General features: G+C 38.3%; 1 protein-coding gene across 7 annotated transcripts in view; it reads right to left on the bottom strand.

The window, feature by feature from the left end:
• The window catches only part of ANAPC4 (anaphase promoting complex subunit 4), a 53,393-nt gene extending 31,062 nt beyond the window's left edge, over positions 1 to 22,331 (bottom strand). For 3 of the 7 annotated variants that reach the window (XR_003922699.2, XR_003922700.2, XR_005932136.1), the window contains exons 1-28: positions 22,126 to 22,308; positions 21,344 to 21,449; positions 20,150 to 20,282; positions 18,794 to 18,868; positions 18,626 to 18,652; positions 18,478 to 18,522; positions 16,724 to 16,808; positions 16,208 to 16,318; positions 15,551 to 15,634; positions 15,206 to 15,292; positions 14,468 to 14,532; positions 14,332 to 14,374; positions 14,145 to 14,221; positions 13,603 to 13,703; positions 13,470 to 13,521; positions 13,108 to 13,163; positions 11,811 to 11,860; positions 10,824 to 10,880; positions 10,607 to 10,663; positions 9,962 to 10,055; positions 8,205 to 8,302; positions 7,603 to 7,664; positions 7,481 to 7,519; positions 7,292 to 7,393; positions 6,083 to 6,160; positions 5,149 to 5,319; positions 3,793 to 3,916; positions 3,161 to 3,393 (exon numbers count right to left, since the gene is read on the bottom strand). Coding sequence is in view for 4 of the 7 variants with exons in the window: in XM_030009323.2 (XP_029865183.1) it covers positions 3,178 to 3,393; positions 3,793 to 3,916; positions 5,149 to 5,319; positions 6,083 to 6,160; positions 7,292 to 7,393; positions 7,481 to 7,519; positions 7,603 to 7,664; positions 8,205 to 8,302; positions 9,962 to 10,055; positions 10,607 to 10,663; positions 10,824 to 10,880; positions 11,811 to 11,860; positions 13,108 to 13,163; positions 13,470 to 13,521; positions 13,603 to 13,703; positions 14,145 to 14,221; positions 14,332 to 14,374; positions 14,468 to 14,532; positions 15,206 to 15,292; positions 15,551 to 15,634; positions 16,208 to 16,318; positions 16,724 to 16,808; positions 18,478 to 18,522; positions 18,626 to 18,652; positions 18,794 to 18,868; positions 20,150 to 20,282; positions 21,344 to 21,449; positions 22,126 to 22,233 (2,403 nt within the window). In the remaining 3 variants the exon portion in view is untranslated. Of the gene's footprint in view, positions 1 to 2,131; positions 3,394 to 3,792; positions 3,917 to 5,148; positions 5,320 to 6,082; positions 6,161 to 7,291; positions 7,394 to 7,480; positions 7,520 to 7,602; positions 7,665 to 8,204; positions 8,303 to 9,961; positions 10,056 to 10,606; positions 10,664 to 10,823; positions 10,881 to 11,810; positions 11,861 to 13,107; positions 13,164 to 13,469; positions 13,522 to 13,602; positions 13,704 to 14,144; positions 14,222 to 14,331; positions 14,375 to 14,467; positions 14,533 to 15,205; positions 15,293 to 15,550; positions 15,635 to 16,207; positions 16,319 to 16,723; positions 16,809 to 18,477; positions 18,523 to 18,625; positions 18,653 to 18,793; positions 18,869 to 20,149; positions 20,283 to 21,343; positions 21,450 to 21,686; positions 21,800 to 22,125 lie in introns of those variants that run through there. The other 4 variants (XM_030009323.2, XM_030009342.2, XM_030009351.2 and 1 more) reach the window with 4 other exon arrangements.
• Positions 22,332 to 22,851: the final 520 nt, after the last annotated feature.

The raw sequence follows: 22,851 nt of genomic DNA, 5'->3' as shown, positions 1-22,851 counted from the left end.
TTGGACTTTGCTGGCACCAATGGTCTCCAGAATGATTTGCTAGCAGCTCTATTACTTAACCTAAAGGTATAGTTAAATGCATTTTATTCACCCACAAGTGGCATTTCTTCTCTTCCACTTCCAGAGGTTGTTTTTTTTCCTTAGAATGCCTCCACAGTGGCATTCTCCATAGAGATCCCTATGTTATTTTGCATCTCCCTCCTTGAAACTCACCCTGTGACAATTCCTTTCATACTCTCTCCTCATTCAATGCATTCTTCTTACTGTTAATTATGAAGTGATCCATGGTGAAGTCTTCCTTCCCCTCTCCAAAATGTACTTCTTAGACAGACTGCTACCATTGCTCCATGGCACAAGCTAAGCCAGCTCTTCCCCTAAACCAGCTTGTGAAGCAAGAAATTAGATGAGTCACAATTCCAAGAGCAATGGCTAGTTCAAGGTAGCAAGAGAGATCTTCTCAGATATTACTGCAATGTGTAACAAGACACAGGAGCCAACTCTGACTACAAGTATTAAACACAGGCCACAGAAACTTACTGAAGAACTTAAGTACTTACGTAGATGGCTTTCCCATTCTGTCAAGGTTTACATATGGGCTTAAAGCTTTTTTAAGTACATTTTTCAAAGCAAAGCAGCATTAGGACCAACTGTAAGTATTGTTACAAAAATACACATCCGTTCTCCGCTCTGCAAAAAGAAACAGTTAACTAAAGCAAGCTTTTGTTCACTATTTCTCTCCATCCACATCTCCTGTCTTTCTGAGCAGCTGAATTGGTCATTTATGAAGGCAGGTGCGAGCGTGCAATGAAATCCATGTAAGTGGGAGGCAATGGTACCACGGCATGCCCAGGCTGTGAAGCAAAACAGCACCAACTGGTGAGAGATTGAAACAGAAACTTGGCAATGTGTCAAGTTTTGAAGTCACACAGATCAGGCAGAAAATACATGGACAAAAGGTCTGGAAAAGGGACTACACAAGGTGAAGAGCAGAAAATAAAAGTTGCCCAATATCTTTAAAAAACCAGAAATGCCACATACAAAACAAGTAGATGTTAAAAAAGAGGCAGCAATGGATGACTCTTAAGAGACCTAAAGATCAGTATTACAAAGAGTGGATTGTGTGCACGCTAAGAATATACAAGTTCTTCTGACTACAAAACTATCAAGAAAGAATGAGAACTCCCTGCAGAAAAAGATTGAATGAGCTTTCAGTTAGCATAAAAAAAAGATGATCAAGAAGAGATCAGTGTCAAGTGAGATCACTGTGTCGACACCACCAAAATCCTGAAAAACTTCTAGATGATGTATTTCCTATCACTCTTTTGAAAACAGATGTGTAAGCACATTCCTGACACATTTATTATTACAGAAATCTGGTGACAAAATAAAAATAAGTTTCACAGAAGGAATCAGCAATGCATTCAGAAGCACTGACCTAAACTGGCGCATTCATATCGTGTCACTGTGAACTGTAGAAAGTGCACATGTACTTATCCAAGCCAGAAACAAAGCTCCCATTGACTCAAGTATATCCAAGACTGGACTAGAGTGATGCACAGAATAACATCAGGGAGATTTCTGAAGGGCATGCCCCTGTGGCACAGGACACACCTGCTATTAACACAAATTTAGAAACAATTATGGGCAGGACAGATCATATTTCCATATGCTCATGGACTAAAACTACTTAGCAGAAAGCAGAGCAAAACAATTGTTTCCAAGCACTCTAGTGTGGCAATTCTTAAAGTTAGATCAGAAGCAAAAGTTTCCCGGAAGAACAGCAGGCCAGGCTTAAGCTGAGTAGGTTCTGTTGTAGCAGCAATTTCTCATCAAGAGTAACTGCTCTACACAGAAAATCCACAGCATTTTTGAATGGGCCTTTCTGCCCCTCCTGTCCTACAGCTCCATTGTGACTTCAACCATTAGCATCTGTTAGATGAGAATGCTAAACAGCAAGCAGCTTTCAAGAAGGTTGGCAAGGAAGGGAAAAAATAAAAAGTCTCTCTTAAAACTGAACAGCTTTGTTTACAAGGGTCTCCCCCAAACAGTCCAAACACTTCAAAAGTCCACTTTAAAAAAGTTACTTAAAAATGGCGTATTTCAAAACAAGAAAAAGAGGGTAAGTCTACTATTTGATTTTTGCAGTGCCAAATAGCAATTTCAGAAGATTTATTTATTTTTGAAGTACAGAATGAACCACATGCATGAGATCTGGTCCTCTTCACAAATACAAGGTACACTCACTGTTCTGAAGAAAGATCATGCGTTTAGCAGCATTGCTCATTCAAAGAGCTGAGTTTTAAGTCAGTTAAGACTCTGACAGCTAGTAGGGAAGAAGAAAACATTTTAGATTCCTAAACACTGTTTCTAGCTTCTACTGCTTAGCATTACATCATTCCTACAGCAATATATAAATTGCTGAAGCCTATGCACGACATACAATGCCACATCAGAATAAAAAAATATACTCTCTGTTATAACTTTTCATTACAAAAATACCAGATGGAAAAGACAGACTTTCAGGAACAATCTCACAGAAACTAGGCAGGCTGAGACATGCAAACATTTGACAAAACATACACACATACACACAAATGTTGCACCAAGGACTAAAGAACTGCACAGATTGAAATACTGTGTTACTGAGGACAGATGTTATCGAAAGTTTTTAAAAGTATGTATTTAAGTAACAATTGCTAAATTTTGTTGTCTAACTAGTCTTATGCTGATCGGGAAGCTTGTTGTCGGCCATACACTCTTAGATTTTCGCTCTGCAGGAAGCTTCTGTACCCATTACTAGAACACGAAGTCTGAGAAGAAAAGAATTCAGTCCCGAGTTTTGTTGTTTTCACATACAAGTTCATTTTATCTTAATAACAGTATTCAGGACTGAACAGGTTAACTACAAAAACATCAGCTGGTATTTCTTTTTCTCCTCACCTATAAAAGAATTGCAAATGGAAAAGCTCTCGAGGAAATTTAGTTCATACCAAACCATGTGCCAGACAAAAAAGGGTCAAATAAACACACTCTAGAACACAGTCTTAGCTGAGAAGCAAGACAGAATTCTGACACACAACATCCTATTAGAGCTGCTTGAGTAGGTACAGGATGCACCATCTCAGCAGCCTGAAGTTAGATTACAGTCTTGTCCCTTTACCAGTATAAAAGCCTATGTCAAGGATCCAGACTTGATTCGTGTTCTTCAGTTTCGTCAGGTAGTTCTTCAGCAGATGCACCACACACATTGTCCTGGTTATCTGCAGACTGATTTAGCTCATCAGGTTCCCCAGCTGCAATCTGAGTTGTTTCTTCTTCCTCTTCTTCCTCAACTTCCCCATCATCCTCTACATCCATCTCAAACACCCTCACATGACGGAGATTTGAACTTAGCTATGGAGATATTAAGAAGTTTCTGTTAATGAATAAATAAATAAAAGCACCAATACCATTTTAAATGTCAGCCAATAGCTTTGAAAATAGCCTTATCTTTGAAATGGAGGTATCAAGGAAATGAGCAACTTTTTTACTGCTCTGCAGGCTGAAAAGTAAAGCAAGTAGATCTATTAACTTCTGTTAAAATTTTTCCATGTTGTGTTATGACAGAGGTATGACTGTAACCTGAAACACTTATAACAGATTATGAGAAAATAATCTATTTGTTAAAAAAAAGAAAAAAAAAAGTTGTTTTGATAAATCTCACTAAATTAGCAGAAACAGGTTATCACTCTTTCCAGTCATAGCATGTTTTCTTTAATAATTTACAGGCTTGTTCACAGTTACTGTACTTACCACACAGGAAACTTTTCTAATGCCATTTACAGAAACATACTGAGCTTTCATATTCTCCAGCACTCTCCACTGATTCTCCAAGAAAACAGTACGTGTGGATATCTCACCACTTTGCTCATCCAGCCTGCACATAGCAAGAAGAAAAGCACAAAGCTAGTACATCAGAGACAATTTCAGTACTAAGAAAAACCTCAGTCAGTCCAGTTTTTTATGTCTAAGTTTTACTGTATCATATGCAACAAGCAGATAAGCATTTGAAACCATCACAACACTGCTACAGATATTCTAGAGCGGGGGATCCAACTTTGGAGACACACCATGTTTCAAATGAGGTAGAAGATTACAGCAGGTGAGAAGGGAATTGTAAAGCCTCATCTTCCCACAAGTAACAGTTACAGCAGGAGGACGGCCTTCCTTCAAACCTCTCCTCTGCAAGAAGAGGAGTTTCTGAACAAAGTCCTGGAGGCAATGCCTCCACTTATACAGAAGTTTGGCCTCCATGACCTTTCAAAGATGTATCACTCCAGTTCACCCCACTCATAGGGACTGTATGAAGGAACTCCCTGCCTATTACAGTGGCCAGGATTAGTTTTCACTTACTTTTAAAGTTTTCTGTTCATTCTGCAATACACAATTTCTTTGTGGCATTAAAAAAAAAAAAAAAAAAAAAAAAAATATTTACAGTTCAGCATGGCTCTTTATTTTGAGGTAAAAATTTATCTTAAGCAATCCACCAGAGAGGCATAGGGAGAAAAAAGAAAACGCAAATGAGGCAAAACAACTAAGTCTGGACTCACCACCTGAACTACACTGGCCTTTTTTGTGTGTGTGTGTTCGCTTCCCCCAGATGCTCTCCTCTCCCTATGCTAACACAGATAGAGGCACCAGTTCTGATGTTTCAAGGCTAAGCTGACAATAGCTGTAAGTGTGACTACCAGGGGAAAGATGAAGAAATATCTGTGTATCCTTATTACAAGCCAGAGGTATATGAGCAAATATGCTGAAAACATCCTAAATTCAAGTATTCTGACCAGCAAAGTTAGCATCCTCTAAAGAAAAGAAGATTTCTGATTCTACAGGATGTCTTCAATTGGTCCTCCCATTTCATGAGAGCCATGTGCATGGGCAGTATTCAGTCTCAAAAAAGCAAACCCAACCCCACCCCAACACCCAAAAATCCACAGAAACTGTTTATGAAGCTTCCATCTCCCCACCCCACTCTCCCTGGCACAAAAAGAGTTCTTGTCTTTAAAATATTTACACACACACAAAACGTGTAACTGTATACAGTTAGAATATTTGCTTAATCTGCTTTTCAGTTATGCATTTTCAGACTTGCTTGAAGTCTTTCAGTACCTTTTAGTAGAATCCCAGATTAATTCCTTATCTTGGTCCTCATCTGTGTATACTGATGATAAAGGCAGCTGAGCCAAGACTCTCTCCTTCCCCTCTTGTTCCACACTCTCCTTCAGAACTACAGTTACAGTTTCATCATCATAGAAGTGTGCATCTAAACAACTGTAGCATCTATAGGAAAATAGTTTAGAAAGCATCAAGGAATAAAAGTGAATACAGAACTAAAATATTTTTAAGTTGCACAGCATTTATGTTAAAAAGTATTCAGTAGTTAACAGTGAGCTTTACTATAAACGATAGAAAAGGTCAGTTATGCAGCTAAGACACTGAAAGACAGCCATAACCATGGCACACTCCTGTATTGTGCAGGGAAAATGCTTCTGAAGGAAAAAAAACAAAAGAACTTACTAGCAATCTTATTTTTTCCCATTTCAGGTGAAATATAAGAAACAGTAAACACAAACACCAAAGAAAATTTAGAAACACAATTGAAGATACTGAGGGCGATCACATCTGGCCTTTCTACATGAAAAGGATGAGCTTAGTCTGCCATGCCTTCTAAGATGCCTTCATTCAGGCATATCAAGTCTCACTCCATCTTACTTAAAGAACATCACAGATAGCTGTTTCCAGCTAGCTTTGTTTCTTGCACATGTGCTAAAGCTCTAGTTTCCAACTAGAAAACTAAAATTTACTTGACCTTGGAATGAAGTAGAAAATAAGACTCCCACAATCCTGCAGCTTCATGCACCTGTGCCATTTCTTACAGCCTGACTCACCCAGGGACTACAAGCTGGTCCAGCATCCGAAGTAGTAACTTTCAGGATAAAAGCCAAACTACAGTGCCTGAAAAGTTCATGTAAAATAAACACTAGAAAACATGGTCTTAAATTTAGCAACCTGCAATTCTGGAAGAAAAATCAAATATACTGACCTGGAGTCTGAGCTCTCATTTACACTGCTGTTCAAGAAGTTTCCAAACTCTACTGCAAGAATTCCATTACTGACAGACCTAGAAGAACAGTGTTCATTATCTCAGTGACCAATTTCTTTTCCTTTCATAGAGAATCCAAAATCTCTAATAGCAACTGTGGTAAGAGATGGTGTAAGCCTGTCTAAGCTTAGCACAATACATGGCTACATCCCAATACAATGCAACTGGTGGATGGGAACCTTTTGATTTCTTTTGCCTCTCAGCAAAACGTGACTAATGCAGTTATGGGAAACTGTGTCTGGCTTGTGGGATACAGTTCTTCTTTGCTGAACTAGGCTTAATTGTCCTAGTCTCAGGTCCATTAAGTTACTTGTTACTCAAATCTACAGAAAACAGATTTAGACTTCAATAAGGGAGGAAATAGGATAGAAACTACACCACAAGTCTGTAATTTTGTTATCAGCAGCTCTCAAATGGAAACACAAATGATAGTTTCACCATGTGCTTTCTTCAGCAGTAAAACTGCTTTAAAAATTCCCATACCTATCGCAGTTCATCACCTCCTCAAGTTAAATGACACAGACTATAAAAATCAGTAATTTACAGAGAGGAAGAGTTTTTGTTGTTTTCTAAACCCAGGTCATTTCAGTGATCCCACTGACAGAATACATCTTAAACAGTTGTATCAACACAACTAGGCAGTGACAAACTGCATCTTGGAAACAGAAACTCCTCCAGGTACACAAAGCTACACCGCAAAGAGATGTACTCTATTTGTTGCACCTATGAGTCTACCTCCCATTTTTCCTTAGAGTATTAAATTACAGGCTGCAAGGGGTTAATCCAAGAGTAATATTTACAGTAAGACAAAGCAACCCTGAAAGCATGATTCCCTTTAATTTTTCACAAGTTTGCACAAGCAAGTAATTCTGCGAGAAACAAAACTAAGGGAGCCTGTTTTTCTTCCTAAGCACAAAACCATCTTGGGTCTTGTGATCAGATTTTCTGAGTCTAATAAAACACAAACTCCTGCTGCAGTTACCTACTGCACTTCCTAATGTCCTTCTCATTTTCTCTAGTATCCAAGAAAGATTGTATTCGAGCTGCTCAATCCTTCTTTTTACAAATAGCTTCAATTTATAATTGTCTCTGTACACATGTGCCGATACTCACACCACTTTTTCCTTTTTTTTTTTCTTTTTGTCTTACCTGGAAGTATCAGTATGTCTCCTCAAAATGTGTATTTTAGAAATAGAATTTTCTAATATGGTGAAGAGAACGTAATGTATATTGGATGTTTTGTCATTCCACCTGTAATGTGGGGGGAGGAAATGAAAATTTAGATCAAGTTTTATTAACTGGTAAATGACATAAAACAAGGAATAGCAGCATACTTACAGAAATGGTAGTTTAAATAATTGAGGTGTGGAATCTTCACTGAAAAGGAAAAACCAAACCAGTTTATAAAATGCTACTGTAATTTTGTGCAACTGAACTTCAGAAATAACGTAAAGAAATACCTTTGAGAAGTTTTGTAGAGAGACATGGAGACTGCTTGATGCACTGACTTTCCAATTACATCCTAACAAATATAATGAAAATAAGCCAAAAAAATGCAGGCAGTTATTCATAATTACACACGATTTTAAGACAAAAAACCCAACCAACAAAACAAAAACACCGGCGCACATCTGAAAGAAAAATCCACCAATATTTATGCTGAAATAAACATCCCTAATGCAAACACTACTGTCACTTGCTACACTTGTTTCATGTTTCTTCGTACTATATAGACTAACATATTGCCAACTAACTTGGCACAGTTAGCCAACTAACACACAGTTATCTAGTACACAGCGCATACACCAAGTTAATTAGCATTAAAAATGGAACCCAATAATGTGGGAACAAAAGACATGAAACAAAAAATCCCCCATTATCCTCTCCCTAGCCAAAGGCTTGAGACATCCTGGCAGTGGTGAAGCTGGGCTACATGCTGCCACCTAAGCTGTAGGCACTCAAAGGCAAAGATTAAAACTTCAGGCCTTACTAAGCATGACTACTATCTTCAGTTGACTGCTACCCCTAAAAGAAATTTATCATTTATATAAATTGAACTTACCGCTGGCTTTTGTAAACACTGATCAATGACCCCCTCCATTTGCCTTTTGACAAAATGCAGTGATTTCTCAGGATAGTAGGGAAACAGAAGTGGACTTTCTGTAAACAGATAAAGTTCATTTAAAAAATGCTTGTATCTCTATAAAAACATACTACACTGTTATTAAAGTGACAAATTGGAATGAGCCCAGGGGGTGGTCAATAAGTTGGTCGTAGGGCTGGAGCACATGCTCTACAAGAAGTTGAGGGGGCTGGGTTCATTCAGGCTAGAGAAACAAGGGCTAACAAAGAGGAACCCATTGGTCTCTTCAGCTGCCTGCAGGAGTTACAGAAGACATCATGTTCAAAGCTGCACACAAGGAGAGGAGCAAGGGAAATCCCAATCAGATATAAGGAAAAAAGCTTTCACAAGGACTGGCTAGTCACTCGAGCAGGGTGCCCAGAGAGGCTTCAGGATCTCTATCCTTGCAGACACAAAGGACTCAACTGCACAAAGCCTTGAGCAACCCAGCTTAGCTTCAAAATTAGCCCTGCTTTGGTTGGATTAGGTGACTGCCTAGATTATTCCCTGATTATAAATTCTAACTCAAGGAACTAACTGGATTACAATATGGAATGAGATAAATGAATGAGAAATGCAGGCCTGCCTGCCTGCCCCTCCAGCTTTTCTTCACAGCCCATTCAAAATTGCAAAAAGACAGAATTGCATTTACCCACGAGCTAGAAACACAGTTGTCAAAGTATCTTGTTTAAGGAAACAATTTCCGTACTTTTTATAGTAGCTATGATTTGGCTTCAGTAGGACTGATTTGTTCTTATGAAATGAACTACTTTGTAATAAAACATTTAGCTTTTGAGATAAATCTCATTACTTATTTTAAGTACATAACCTGTTTCTTTTTCAATCTTTAGCTGTAAAAATGATAAAAATTACATCAACCAACAAAGCAAAATAAAACGCCAAAGAAAGGTAGAAAGTGTCAATGACAGAAGCTTTACTTGTCCTATGATCCTATAAACATCTCAATACTAGCCAAATTAATACCAACAAAACCACCTACAAACCATCTCTCCAAACAAAACTTAGGTAGTAACAGAAATGACCAGTCAAGTAGTCTACACATTTAAAGTACCAAACTTATTTTCAAAAGTATGTCTAAAAGTACATTTTCTAAATACTACTTTTCCAAATGAAAATGCTACCACTTCCCCCGTTTTTATGGCATTAAATAGGCAGAAAAAGGCAGCTATAGCAAATTCTATTACAAGATAGCTTGTGCTGTAGAAGTTTTACAGTCTATGTTTCTAAAGTTAAACAAGAATCATTTTCACCATCAGCTTGTTCTAGTCTCTTACTTCTTTTTCACCACTAATGAACAAAATAGTCTCAGACTCCAATGAAAGAGAACAAGTTGGGACACTTCCCCCAGGTATGACCTAAGCGTAATTATTACTTCCTTGAACTGGAATTAAGATCTACTAAAACAGACATCTCCTGGGATTCCTTCCAAGCCAACATTTCCGAGACTGGTACATAAAAGGTAGGAAACTCCTGGTACCCAGAAAATGGTAATTCACTAGGTAAGCAGCTACATAAAAACTGTGTAAAATAAAAAGGCCCGTTTATTTTATTCTACTCAGATGACTAACACTATAGAAATAACTCGTAAGCATGAAAAAACAGATTACTCTTCTGTATTTGTTACATTCTAAGTATATCTTTGATTCACTTGCACTTTTTACTAAAGCACATGTTACCTTTAAGATGAGTACTATTTTTAAGAAAGTTAAACCACTGGTTTCCCTCTGTATTAGGTGGTGATACAAGGTCATCATCTTCATCTTTCAAGTACTAGAAAAGAAACAGACATTTGTAAGATTGCATTTTAAGAATACGGGACATTAGAATTCACCTGCAACACTGCCCCTCACGAGTCTGTTAAACATTTCTCCTTAATTTAACATGCCCTAGTCTTAAAACTAAATATTCCAAGCCTTCTAGAAACATAAGAAAAATCAATTATTGTCTAAGATCACATACTGATATTTCCATAAGAAACCAATTTTTAAATGAAGCTTGAGCACAAATGTTTTGAAATCCAGTGATTAATGGCATAAAGACAACAAACACATTTCAGTTTTACATTACTATTGCTGGCTGCAAAGAAGTTTGACCCTTTTCCTAGAAATACAGCATGTATAAGGTAAAACCACAAGATATGTTTTTAAACGCTCCTTTTCCTAATAATAGAGGAAAGTAATTAAAATACTGTCCTTTACCATTACTGGAGCGTGCAACACAGAGCAAAAGGGACAGAGAAGAAAAGTGGGCACAGCTTTAAAACCTTCTCCATTAAGGATTTTCTCATTTATTCTTTTTCCATTTATTCCCTAGTTCTTTACCTGGCCAACTCTCTCCACATTGAAGTATTTTCCTTTACGATTGTAAAGTTCTGGTGCCTGAAAAAATAATGCAAACAAAACCATTATTTAAACTTGAAGTTAATGAAAAGTAGTGTACAAAAAGATGATTGAATTATTTTATTGTAAGATTTTTCAGATTCAATTCTTGGCAGCAAAAATACACTGATGCTGTACTTGGCAAACCAATATAACTTACCTCATTGAAGTGTTCAGTAAGAAAATCAGCAACAAACGTGATATCTTTTTGAGTCATCTAAAAGGAAAAAAAAAGGTGAGAAAAGCTAAGGCTAAGAAATACATTTCAATGAGCACAGAACACATGTTCTGTAGGCTGAACAAGCGCAGCTCCCTCAGCCTGTCCTCACAGGGCGAGGGCTCCAGTCTCCAACCTGCTTGCAAGCCCTCTGCTGAACTAACTCCATTTCATTCATGTCTGTTTTGTACAGGAGAGCCCCGAACTGGAGCAAGTATTCTAGATGCGATCTGGTGAGTGCTAAATAAGGAGGGTAACTACTTCGCTTAACTTCCTGGCCATGCTCCTGTTAGTACAGCCCCGGTTACTCTTGGCCGCCTTTGCTGCCAGGGCACACTGCTGGCTCATGCCCAGCTTACATCCACCAACATCCCCAAGTCCACCTCAGCAGAGCTGCTTCCCCAGCCAGCTGAGGCCCTGCTGTGCAATTGCAGGCAGTTACTCTGCCCCAGGACAGAACCTTGCATTTGTCCTTGCTGAACTTCAGGAGGTCCCTATCTGTCCACTCCTCCAGCCTATCTATTTTCCTCTGGAGGGCACCTGTGCCCTCAAGCGTATTAACTGGTTAACCCAGTGTGATGGTGTCTGCAAATCTGATGCAGATGTACTCCATCTTCTCTACCAAGGCATTAGTAAAGATGTTAAAATCCCACTCCAGTTAACTTAGTCATTTAGGGCATATAAAGAGCTGCTATACACAGAGGTCTCACATTCACATACAGTGTACTAAAAAGAGTAGTATTAACAAAGGAAACAGAAAAAGTAATTCACGTGAGACAGCACATTAGTGCAAATCTGCAGGCATCAACTATCTCAAAGAAATGACACAGACACTATCCTTCAAGTTTTGGAACAAAAATAAACTTTAATCTTGCGCTCAAGTCAAGCAGAATACAGAGTATACCACCATTTATCAGAAAATGTTACTACTACCTTGTTCAGTTCTGGAAGCACATGATCTTCTGACATCCTCAACATGGCTGAGGGAAAAATTATATTCTTACTTCATTAATATTAATAGGCTTTCCTAATATTCTTAATTTTCCATAGCTATGTAATAAGACACTGCTGATAAAATAGGAAAGATTAATTTGTCAGAAGCAAGAGTCTGGAATGAAGGATTATGAATTGAGACTGAAATTAAGCCTCATTTGCCCCACTAGCTTACAATACAAATCTTGGAGAATTTTCGTCTTTAATCTTTTCCAACTGCATTGTACCCTGTACAAGACTGAGATAAGATTATTATAAAAAGCATTCATAAGAATTTATTCATGTACATACTAAGAGTAGTAAAATGGATATATATAAAATACATGAATACTGTCATGCCCAGAATAATGTTTTAAGAGAATTGCACAGAAGTAATTTTAAATCGGTGAGGCTTAGATAAACAGTTCTGTTTAGTTTCAACACAAGCAAACACAGTGAACATTTAAATAATGAAAGTTCTAATGCTATGACAGAGAACTCTGATAGTTCTGCTTTCTGCAATTTTTAAAATTAAAATTACGATATTCCTGCTAGTAAGTGCTAGTAATTTTTAAAATTATTATATTCCTGCTAGTAAGTGATAACACGGCATTTCTGGTGCTTTTACAGTACCTGGTAAGACTGCTTAGTTTTTTGTAAAGTAGTTCTAAAAAAATCAATTAAAAATTATAAACCTATTCATAACCACTTTATAAAAACAAGCAGGCTAAAATAGAGCATTCTGCACTTCCTTCTAACATTTTACCTGCAACTACTCAGCTACGATTGGAGGTGACTATTAAGTGCATCCAGACATTCAGAGACTGTTTACATCTGTGCATAACCTTACAGCTAACTAGGTCTGCACAGGAGAAAACAGCAAGTGACAGAGTAAAGGAGAGCTAGACTATACCTCAAATTTGGTGTAAACTAAATAAAGTCCTTTAATTTCTCCAAGTCAAGACCAGCAAATTGCTCATAAAGCAGACGACAGTTTGGAGTAACATTACAGTGGTATATGCAATACTCACTGTACATACACTAAGTTTAATTGAGAACTATAAAATTTATGACGTATGTGTTTAATATTATAATTATTCTTGCCTCATCAACTGTAACCTTTTAGATGTCCAGAAATTTTCTATGACAGAAATAAATGGATGGTTATAACTAAGATTGGCTTAATTACTTGCCAACATTTCAATGCTTACAATACAAAACAGATACTGGACGCTTACTATGTCATCAAGCTTACCAACATACAGCCATCGAAAAAATGCTTTGAAGTTTTTCATACTACTGTCGATAACTCTGAGCAAGAAACAAGAAAAGAAATTACCAGATCTAAATGTCACAAGTTGCTCCAGGCTTAAGTCCCATCTTTACAATAGAAAGGCCTGCAAGCACTATCCATTTTTTAAAAAATGCCCAGTGCCAACTTCCAAGTAAGACTATTCTTGGGCTGTGAGTCTATGAGATGCAGTGAGACAAGATAAAAGCTCACCACCAACAGAGGAGCCTTGCTCTCCCAACCTCCTCTGTTCCCAGCCACATGCTTCCCCTTAGATACAAAACTCAAGAGGCATGTTTTTTAAACTCTCCAGATTTTATACTTACTGAAGCAGCTCATTTGCTTTCAGGATGAAAGAACCAACAGCAGTAATAGCCTCTGCAAAAAGAGCTAACTGTTATTATCAACCTTTCAAAAGTGAAATCAGAGTGGGTAAGTAGCACACACACGCTACTGTACCTTCAATTCCAGATGCATCTAATCCCAGAGACTCGTATTTTTGTTTCCATAAAGCCATTCCTTTCAATTCACTCAAGTGGTATAACAGTGCCTCGGAACCACTAGGAAGGCAGAGCAAAGAAGCATAATCTTAGTCACGCTTTGGAAATTTACTGCTTCATGCATGCTACATTTTTCTCGTTTAATATGCAAAGTAGAGCGCTTTATAAGGTGGTCTGGCATGTAAGAGTTAAAGTATCACTTCACAGAAAACCAAATATTGTCCTAATGATTTTAACCACCACATAAAGTTGGTTTAAATATTTTGCATATATCTGATAAACACACCAGGCAGTGATATACAGGTGATGTGTCATGGAGACCGTTCAAAATACTTCAATAGTTCTCCTTTACCCAAAAGCAAAATAGTACATTTTGCCATGATCACGGTCTCTGCACCAGCATACCTACATACAAAGAACCACCAGTATAGCATACTGTCTTTTAGCAAAGCATATAACGTGTCATTTTATCTATAATTCATTGGACATTCTGTGACTTACCTCTGCAAATGACTTATGACCAACTTTTGTATACTGGAATAGGAAGACTCTATGGATTGACCAAGTTTTTTTAAACCCTGGTAAAAAAGAAATATGAACATATAATAATATTCTGTTAACTTAACAGAACAGTGATTAAAAGATATTGAAATAGATTATTTTAATATGTTAAAAAATATTAACATACCTTTACTGTCAGTTGGTTCATTAGTAACGCCTGAAGTTCCAGACTGAATGGGGTGGGGGAGAGAACCAAATATGCATTCATTTTGTATTTCAATATCAAATGCAAATGCATACTCAGATAAAACAACAGTAACTACCTTGCTTTGCCCCATAACAACAGCTGCATAAACTCATCCTGAACAGAAGTGGTTGTATTCTTTTCCTGTCAGTCAAAACGATTGAAACAGATTGGTGAAGAGATTAAATCCAGGCTACCAAATAAGCTTGCAAACACTTCAATTAAAGTATATCGGAAAACCTACCCATATCCTTGAATGCTGAGATCAGACTACTGATCATTGGAAATTTTCTAGTATTTTAAGTTATTTTCAATTGTATTACCCAGTAAAAATTCTAAGCAGTTTCCCATCACCAAGAATCTATCTAAAATAAATAAATAAATTATTTGATTCAATTAACTTCTATCCATGGTCAATGAACACAAAATTTAAGCAAATCCAAGAGCATCTTAATCATGGCTGTTATACATGTTCTGTTGAACTAGGCTGTAAGTGCTGGCGGGCTCTAAAGCACAAAGAGCACAACCTTAAATAGAAAGCAACTGATCAATAGATGTGCAAGCTGGAAACTATCACTTTTGAATAACTTAGAATAAATAATATAAAGAAGTATCACAATACAATCCTGCTTGATTGTACTCGGGTATCTTCAGCATCAGAGCACTTGAGACACAATGGCTTCCAGGTTGCCTCTGAACTTAGAGATTGTTATGTGGGGGCATTATGCTTAAACATTAAGATATGCAGCATGTTAACATGAACAACAGAGCTACTGCAAAAAACGTTTTTCCGAAAGAATGGTTAATACTACAGTACCTGTACAAACTTTGTTAGTCTTGAGTCCATCTGCATCAATATTTCTTCCCATGCTTCACACATGCACGTCAATGACAACTTTATATACTATAATACAGATACAGATATTAGTGTTATTCCCTTTTCCCCCCTTCAAAACATGTGCAAGAACTGGATGTTACAATACAAAGGGAAGATATACTGTAGATATTATATAAAATTTATCATCAAATTCCAAGTTAGAGCTCTACATTTACTTAAAACCAGCTTAAGCTTCCTACCAGAAAACATTTATTTTACTTGCATTAAGAATATCAAAGCCTCTAAGAACTGTGACATTAAAAGGATGCTGTAACACAACTGTACCTGTAACAGAGTTGAAATGTGAGTAAACTTCCGGGCCATTCGAGTTACCTCAGGCAAGTAACTGGATAATAGACTAGTGTCCAGCTATAACAAATGAAACAAGCAACAGTTAACAGATGATTTGTCTTTTAAGAAACTTTAGACTACAGAAATGAAAAGACAGATTGGGAGGACCCATAGAAAAACTGTAATTTCTCATTTCCTTAAAGTTGACTTTAAGAGGGAAATACATTTAATTCAACGGGGCAATAAATATTTTTAATACATCTATAAAAACTCCTGATAAGGTTCCCCACTTTGGAGTTCTAACAGTAATAGTTTTAAGGATGACTGTTCTGGATAGACTGGATAATCAACAGCATTGCTGCTATACCTTTGTGTGCAGAATGAAGAAAATCTGAATAACTGTAACTGCATAAATGAATGTTATATTTAAAGTAATATTTTAAAAGAATGGCTCAGGTCATCGTCAGTCTCATCAGTGAAACTGCGTGTTAACATGATAAATCCAAAAGCTAAATCGGGGTCAACTTCAGAAAGGCTGGAAATACTACTTTGTGGTTTTTCTGCAAATAATGGGAAAGCAATAAAGCTACCAGGAAGTAATTAAAAAAGCAGTTTTACTTTTTAAGAACATTTTAAAATTACTTTACTTGCCTGAAAATATGTTATCTCTGCTTCGCTGTCTGAAGAGTCTCGTATCTCTGTAATAACCGATAGTGATTTCAAATCACTAGACAAACATAGTCCACGACAAGAACCTGCCACCTGAAGGATTCCAGTTTAAAAATTAATGAAATACTGCATTTCCTCTAAGATGTATTTACTGCTCTAACATATTCACATACAAAGACAACTGCAGTCAGTGACACGTAAAAACAAAGTGTCAAACCAAAGAATTTTCAGCTACTGTTCAGGAACAAAACCACTCTTTTTACTGTGGATTAATGTTGAAATTTGTTTCATTTGAAACAAGATGTTAAAACTGCCAGAGTTAGAATGTCTTTCCAACAACAACCACACAACCCAATAGAGAGAAACAACTATTCTTTTCTTTAAAATTCAGCAACCCAGTTTCACTTATGTGTAAACATACATATGTATTTTTTCATTCAATTCAACTATAATTTGGTATATTATGAAGAAAAAAATATGGAAAGGAACGTAACATACCCCAGTTACTGTAGCAATCTTGAACATTCCATAAGCATAAATCTCAATAAATCCTGAACTTCCACCAAGGACAAGAGCATTAAGCCTATAAAAATAGAAGAATGTGTTGATGAGCATACAAATATAATTCTTAAATACCATCCCTTTATGAAACATCCTCTAAAGAATCACTGAACAAAAAGAAACACTGTGCTACTGTCTATGACCCAAGAAATTTAAAAACAAAAAAAATATTAGCTTGGATTTCATTGATAAGACCTGCCTCTAACATTTACAGAAGGAGTATTAATTACTAAATTAACTGAGAGAATACGGAATAAATAACACAATTTAGGCACAGAAGTCCTTCTTCACTGACTTTATACCTTCCAGAAGAAAAAAGTAACAGTTTCTAGCAACAGTCCACCTACCAATACAGGCTGCAAAGCTTACAAAGCTACTTTTGTATTCCCAGGAGTTTATCCTAACTACATGCAGAGTAAGTTTGTCGCAGTCACTCAGTGGCGCTCAGCAAAACCTCAAAGGCAATAAACATTTGAAATGGATGCAGCAGCAAAGAACAGTCACAAACAACAATAGCATCAGAAACAGAAACCCAGTTCAAAGAATAGGGCCTGGGACAGACAGGTCTGTGTTTTGCTTGCTTATTAAAACCAACTTGCTACAATGACTTGGGAAAATACTTCTCTGTGACCCCTCCCTTTCTGTCTATGTTTAAAACTTTAAACTTTGGACAGCAAGGTTGTCTATTGCTGTTATACACCCATACACCTTCAACTACATATATTTGCTTACATTACAGTGAGCAGTACTGCTCTCCAACATAAAAAATGAGAATGTTTTACATATCCCCTTATTGATAGAAGAAAATTAACTGCAACTTCTGCCTGTTATACTCCTAAATATATGTTAAAGGACAACATTTCTGTTAAAGCCAAGATGGAACTTAACAAAACAGTATCTGAAAAACTTTTGGTTTGATTAATTGAATAGATGAAAGAGCACAGAATCCAGAAAGCTCCTACACCACAGACAGCTGCAAGGTCTCTCTTTCTAGCAAGTCTCTCCTACTGTAAGAAGAGGTATCAAGTCTTAAAAAGCAATAACTGGTGATAGACAGAGATGTAGATTTTGAAATAAGGAGGCTGATTCTTAGTGGTGAGACTGTAAGGAACAGTGAAAGAAAGCAAATGGAAAAATAAGGCACAGGCATTAAGCGCCCTCCTCAAAAATGCACTACAAGCACTCCACAAAGCCAGTCTCAGTCTGTCACAACTACAGGTCCTCCAGCTGCTGCTCACGTGTTTCCTAGTAAGAGAAGTTTATTTTCAAGTAACCCTAATACAGCTGATTTCAGAGATAATTTTAAGTTTAGCTTTATCACACTCATGCAAACCCACAGGAATTCCCCGTCTATAACAAGCATTAAAAAATGCCTCCACCCCAAGAAATCTTCTAAGGAAAAGAAGATATGGCACCAACAACAGTTGCTGATAAAGTGCCTTATAATCCCTCTAAATTGAGGAGAAAAGGTGTAAACTGATGGAGACTTTTTTTTTTTTTTTTTTAATATATTCTTTGAACGTTATCTTTGTACATGAAAAAAAAAAGAGACATTCCATATCCTTTCTCCAGGATCCTTAAAAACAGATTATGGATAACTTAGAAGTAAACCCACTTAGTCATTATTTTATGCTTTAAAAAACCAACCAACCAACAAAAAAGCCCCACAACAACCCACATACAGAATTTACCTTACATCACCCAGAAGCTTCATAATCTCATCTGACTTTTCTTCACTGAAAATACAAAACATATGATTGTGGTTTATGTAGCTTGTCTCAATACCAGAAAACAAAATAAAACGAAAAAATAGAGATATATAAGACAACAATTTCTTACCTGAAAATTTTTGCAGTGGTACTGTAACTAAAAACAAAATAATTATTCTCAATAACAATGAGAAGACATCTAATCCAAAGCACCTGTAGCGCATTAAAGACAAATAACCAAAACAATGACAACAAATGACAAATTGTAGCTTCTCAAGCTTACTAGTATAATGCTTACTTTTTTGGTAGCGCTGGTAATTTAGGCAAAAGGAGATTTGATTCATCCTCAGCATTGTAAAAGGAAGTGAGAACACTGGAAAAGAAGTAAGACTGTCTTTAACACCCAATCTGTAAAAATGTGGGTGGGAGGAAGAGAATTTCTTTCTAACTTCAAAGTTACAGCATATACTCAATAATCAATACATACTAGAGTTACAAATATCAGAGGGTAATCCTTTATAGGGCCTTTTACAATTTATCAAATGATCAAATTAATAAAAGAAATCTGAAAATCTTTTTTTATTTCCACTGAAGGAAAATATAAAGTTTGTATCTGCTGGCTCAGTAGCTTGCCACCAAATCCCTCATCATCTGTAATGCAGTTACTAACAGAAGCTTTCTGTTTAAACCCTGTACAACCCTGCAGTACAACCTACCTACACCCCAAAAAGCTTCACTTTAAAGACACGTTACACTGACAGGAAGACTAAAGTGCAATACTTAATACCACACCTTAAAGATGCCAGAAGGATGAGATTCCCCATAAGGAGATAAGTCTATTCCCATCAGGAGAAGAATGCTAGAGTCATTTAAGATGCAGTTATTTTCTTGCTATTTTAAGACCGTTTTTTTTCTGGAGGTGGGGGGGGAAATCCCAAGTCAGGCTTACACCACCTCCCTTTTTTAAATAAATGTTTTATTTAATTATTGTCTTGCACTGCAATAAGGTGCATATCAGAGGTTTTTGTAAGACCACAGAAATAGGAACCATGATGATATCCTCCAGCTCACAAGTGCTGCTGAGAATTGTATAATGCCACAGAGCTCATGGTCACTAGCGGCAATCTGACTTCCTGAAGCAACTACACCCACAACAGAATTGCCAGTAGCGTTGGATGTAACACCAAAGGAACATCATGAAAGATGTAAGCATCAAACTAAAGATGTTGAAAACAGAAGTGAACAAAGATTTAAATACAATACTTATTCTGACTAACAAAATAGACGAACATTACAACATTATCATAATTAGCTTAATAAATTAATTGGTATTGAAGTAAACTGGATCCGAAGACAGGCTGTACAAGCTAACACTAGATTTAGCAGCTCTTAAGAGGTGAGCGCTCAAGATCATGCTGAAATTTTTGTGTATAGTCTAAAGAACCACAAGACTAAGATATCAGCACTGAAAATAAGCGTATGAAAAGTATCTATTCTGACAAAAAGGAAAATTTTAGCCAAGTGGCAAAAAAAAAAAAGCCACAGCTAAAGAATATTATATTTTATATGACTGCTTGTAACATACTAAGTATAAATTATTAGTAAGGTGGCACTACATAGCCCGTAATTTACTTCTAGAGTTTTTCGGACTTACCTGCTTTCCTCAGTTACTTCCATCCAATGCATGTATGTAATAGACGAGTCCACAGAGAAGGAGTGCAAACTTTCAGGTTTTTCTACATCACACAGAATAATCCGCTTGGTATCAGTAAGGCCAAAAGCCAAAACTAGAGAAAGATGAGTAAAATGTATAAATAACCAATGTGCAAAACTTTGTACTTTATATTAAACTAGAAAATAATGTGTCTTCAAAGCCAACTACTGGACAGAATTTTCTATTTAGAGTCCTTCCAAATTCTCATTTGAAATCTACTTATTAGAATGAAAGTATGAACTCCTATCATATTTTAGGTGATAGATTTCAGTCAAAGGCGTGATTTCACAATTATTTATCTACATATTGAAGTGAATATGCTTCTAACGCTTCTAATAAAGCAAGAGGCTTCATTTTTTGCAAATGTGAGGCCAAAATTATATATAAAGACTGTCCACCAGGAATGTTTGGAGTTTATTACAACAAAATACAATTTAAGACTTCCTGAGCAACTTTTGCATCACCTTCTTAACTTTATTCATCCATAAAAGCATATATTAGGCATAGGTTTCCGTGCTTACTTCCTTGTAATCACAGGCAACCAAGCTTAAAAAGAATTTTCTTAAACTCCTCAGACTCCATCATAAAACAATATAGGTATTTTTACCCACATGTCGCGGAAGAAGATTGTTCCCATTCTCCCACTTCTAATGAGTCAAAAAATTAACTGATTTCCAGCCTAGATTTATTAAGATACTAATTTCAACAACATTTCTGTTGATAAGGAAAAGGCTTTTTTCTTCTTCTCTGGTGTATTATTAGAGCAATTTTAGCCTCTGCTAAATAGGCTAAGCTCTTCAGTCAACCCTGATCAGAGAGCCTCTTTCTCTCCCAATAAATTTTGTAGTTCATAAAAAAATGTTCTGCCTAGTTAGGAGCTTCAAGTTTTGCTATACCTTGAAAAGCAGTATTTTGGACATGAATCCATCTTGCAAATCTTTCTTGCAATTGCTTTCAACGGTGTAAATCTCTCTATTACTTTGAATAAACCTACATAAAATTAAGCCACCCTTCTCTCCAAACACAATTTACTTGAAAAGTTCCTTCACAGATAAGAGATATCATCACCACAACTTTCACTGATTTCCAATGGGATTTTTATTGCACCGTATCACCTCATATACTTGACATTACTTTTGCCATCTGGTCTCCAAGCAAGAGCAGTCACTTCTTTTCCTGTATTTTCGTTTGGAGGCAAGCTCCACACTCTTTGAAAGTTTGCAAGCCGATGAAGTAAAACCTACAAAGCAAACACATTGAAGACAAAAACAAACCACATTCTCCCACTAATACCAGTTTGTAAATCAGTTCAAGATGCGCTTTTTTTACCGTTTTTTAATAACTCCTGTGTCTTAAATATCACCTGCTCCCCCAACTTATTTTAAAGGGCAGTATACTATTAACTATATAGCAATACAAAGAAATAAGCTGTGCCTTGTATAAACCCAGAAGCCTCTAACCAACGGGGGTTACCCACGCCTCTCCAGCAGAGACAGCCTGAAAGCACAGCAGCCTGTCTTCATGCGTGATCACATATGGCAGTTCCAGGAAAAAAATACCTGAAAACAGATTTAATTTAAACAGCAAATTCCATGCGCTTTAAAGTCCCACAGACGCAGGCAATGAGAGCATCATCAGCGAATTTGCCCGGAAATTGGAAAGTAAAAAAGGAAGGACGATAAGAAGCTCGATAAAAAATTTGCTATTCCTAAACGCACGGCTAAGCTCACAGGAATTTCGCCACAGACAACAGCAAAGGCATCTCAGCGGCCGCAGAGAGGAGGCAGCGCTTTCCTGCGAGCAGCGGCCGCTCTTCCCTCCTCAGAGCCCTTCCTGCCAGCCCACAGGAGCGGCCTCCAGCGCGGCCGCGGGCTCCCGCTGCCGGGCCCGGCGGCTCGGCCGCCCCCCGCACTCACCTCCCCCGCTCTGTTGGCCAGGGCGATGAGGTCCCTTTTGGGGGACCAGGCCATGAAGACGACCTCCTGGGGCAGCTGCTTCTCCCCCACCTGCCGGAAGGCGGGCATGGCGGCGGCGCTCCGGGCGGCTGCCGGGCCCCTACCCTCCCGCCGGCCGGCCCCCGACCGCACAACGCCGCCGGCCTCCCGCCCTCCGCTCCCGGCTTCCGGAGGCGGCGCTCGGCGCCGCGGCGCGGCGCGGATTGGGCCGCGAGGGGAGCGGGGCCGCCGCGGCTGCCCGCGCCTCGGCGCCGAGCCCGGGGAGCGGCGGGCGCTGGCCGCGGGCGGCGCGGGGCGGCGGGCCAGGCTCTGCCCGCAGGGACAAGGCCCCCGCCTGCCGCGCGTCCCCGGCGGGGGGCAAGGGCTCTCCCCCGGCGGGGGACCAGGGCCCCCTCCCCTCACTCCCCCACGGGGCTGAGGGAAGTGCCGGCGGCCGCGAGGGCCTAGCGGCAGGGCAGGGCCCGGCCCCGGCTGGGGGCGGCTGCCTCTGACAGCCAGTGGCGGGGGAAAGGCCAGCCTCGCCTACCTGCGGCGCGAAGCGATGCCGCTTTCACTTCAGCGGAACGACGCGGAAGGCTCGTCCCCTCCTGCCGCAGTACAAACCTTCGTTCTTCTTAAGCTCACACCCAAGAACGGGCTGCACCGACACTCCGTTCAACCATTTCTACAACACAACCCACCCGTCAG

Source organism: Aquila chrysaetos, chromosome 1 (genome assembly GCF_900496995.4).
Source record: "Aquila chrysaetos chrysaetos chromosome 1, bAquChr1.4, whole genome shotgun sequence".
NCBI lineage: Eukaryota > Metazoa > Chordata > Aves > Accipitriformes > Accipitridae > Aquila > Aquila chrysaetos.
The sequence above is the reverse complement of the archived record's forward strand: the minus strand, read 5'-3'. Positions and strand labels throughout refer to the sequence as shown.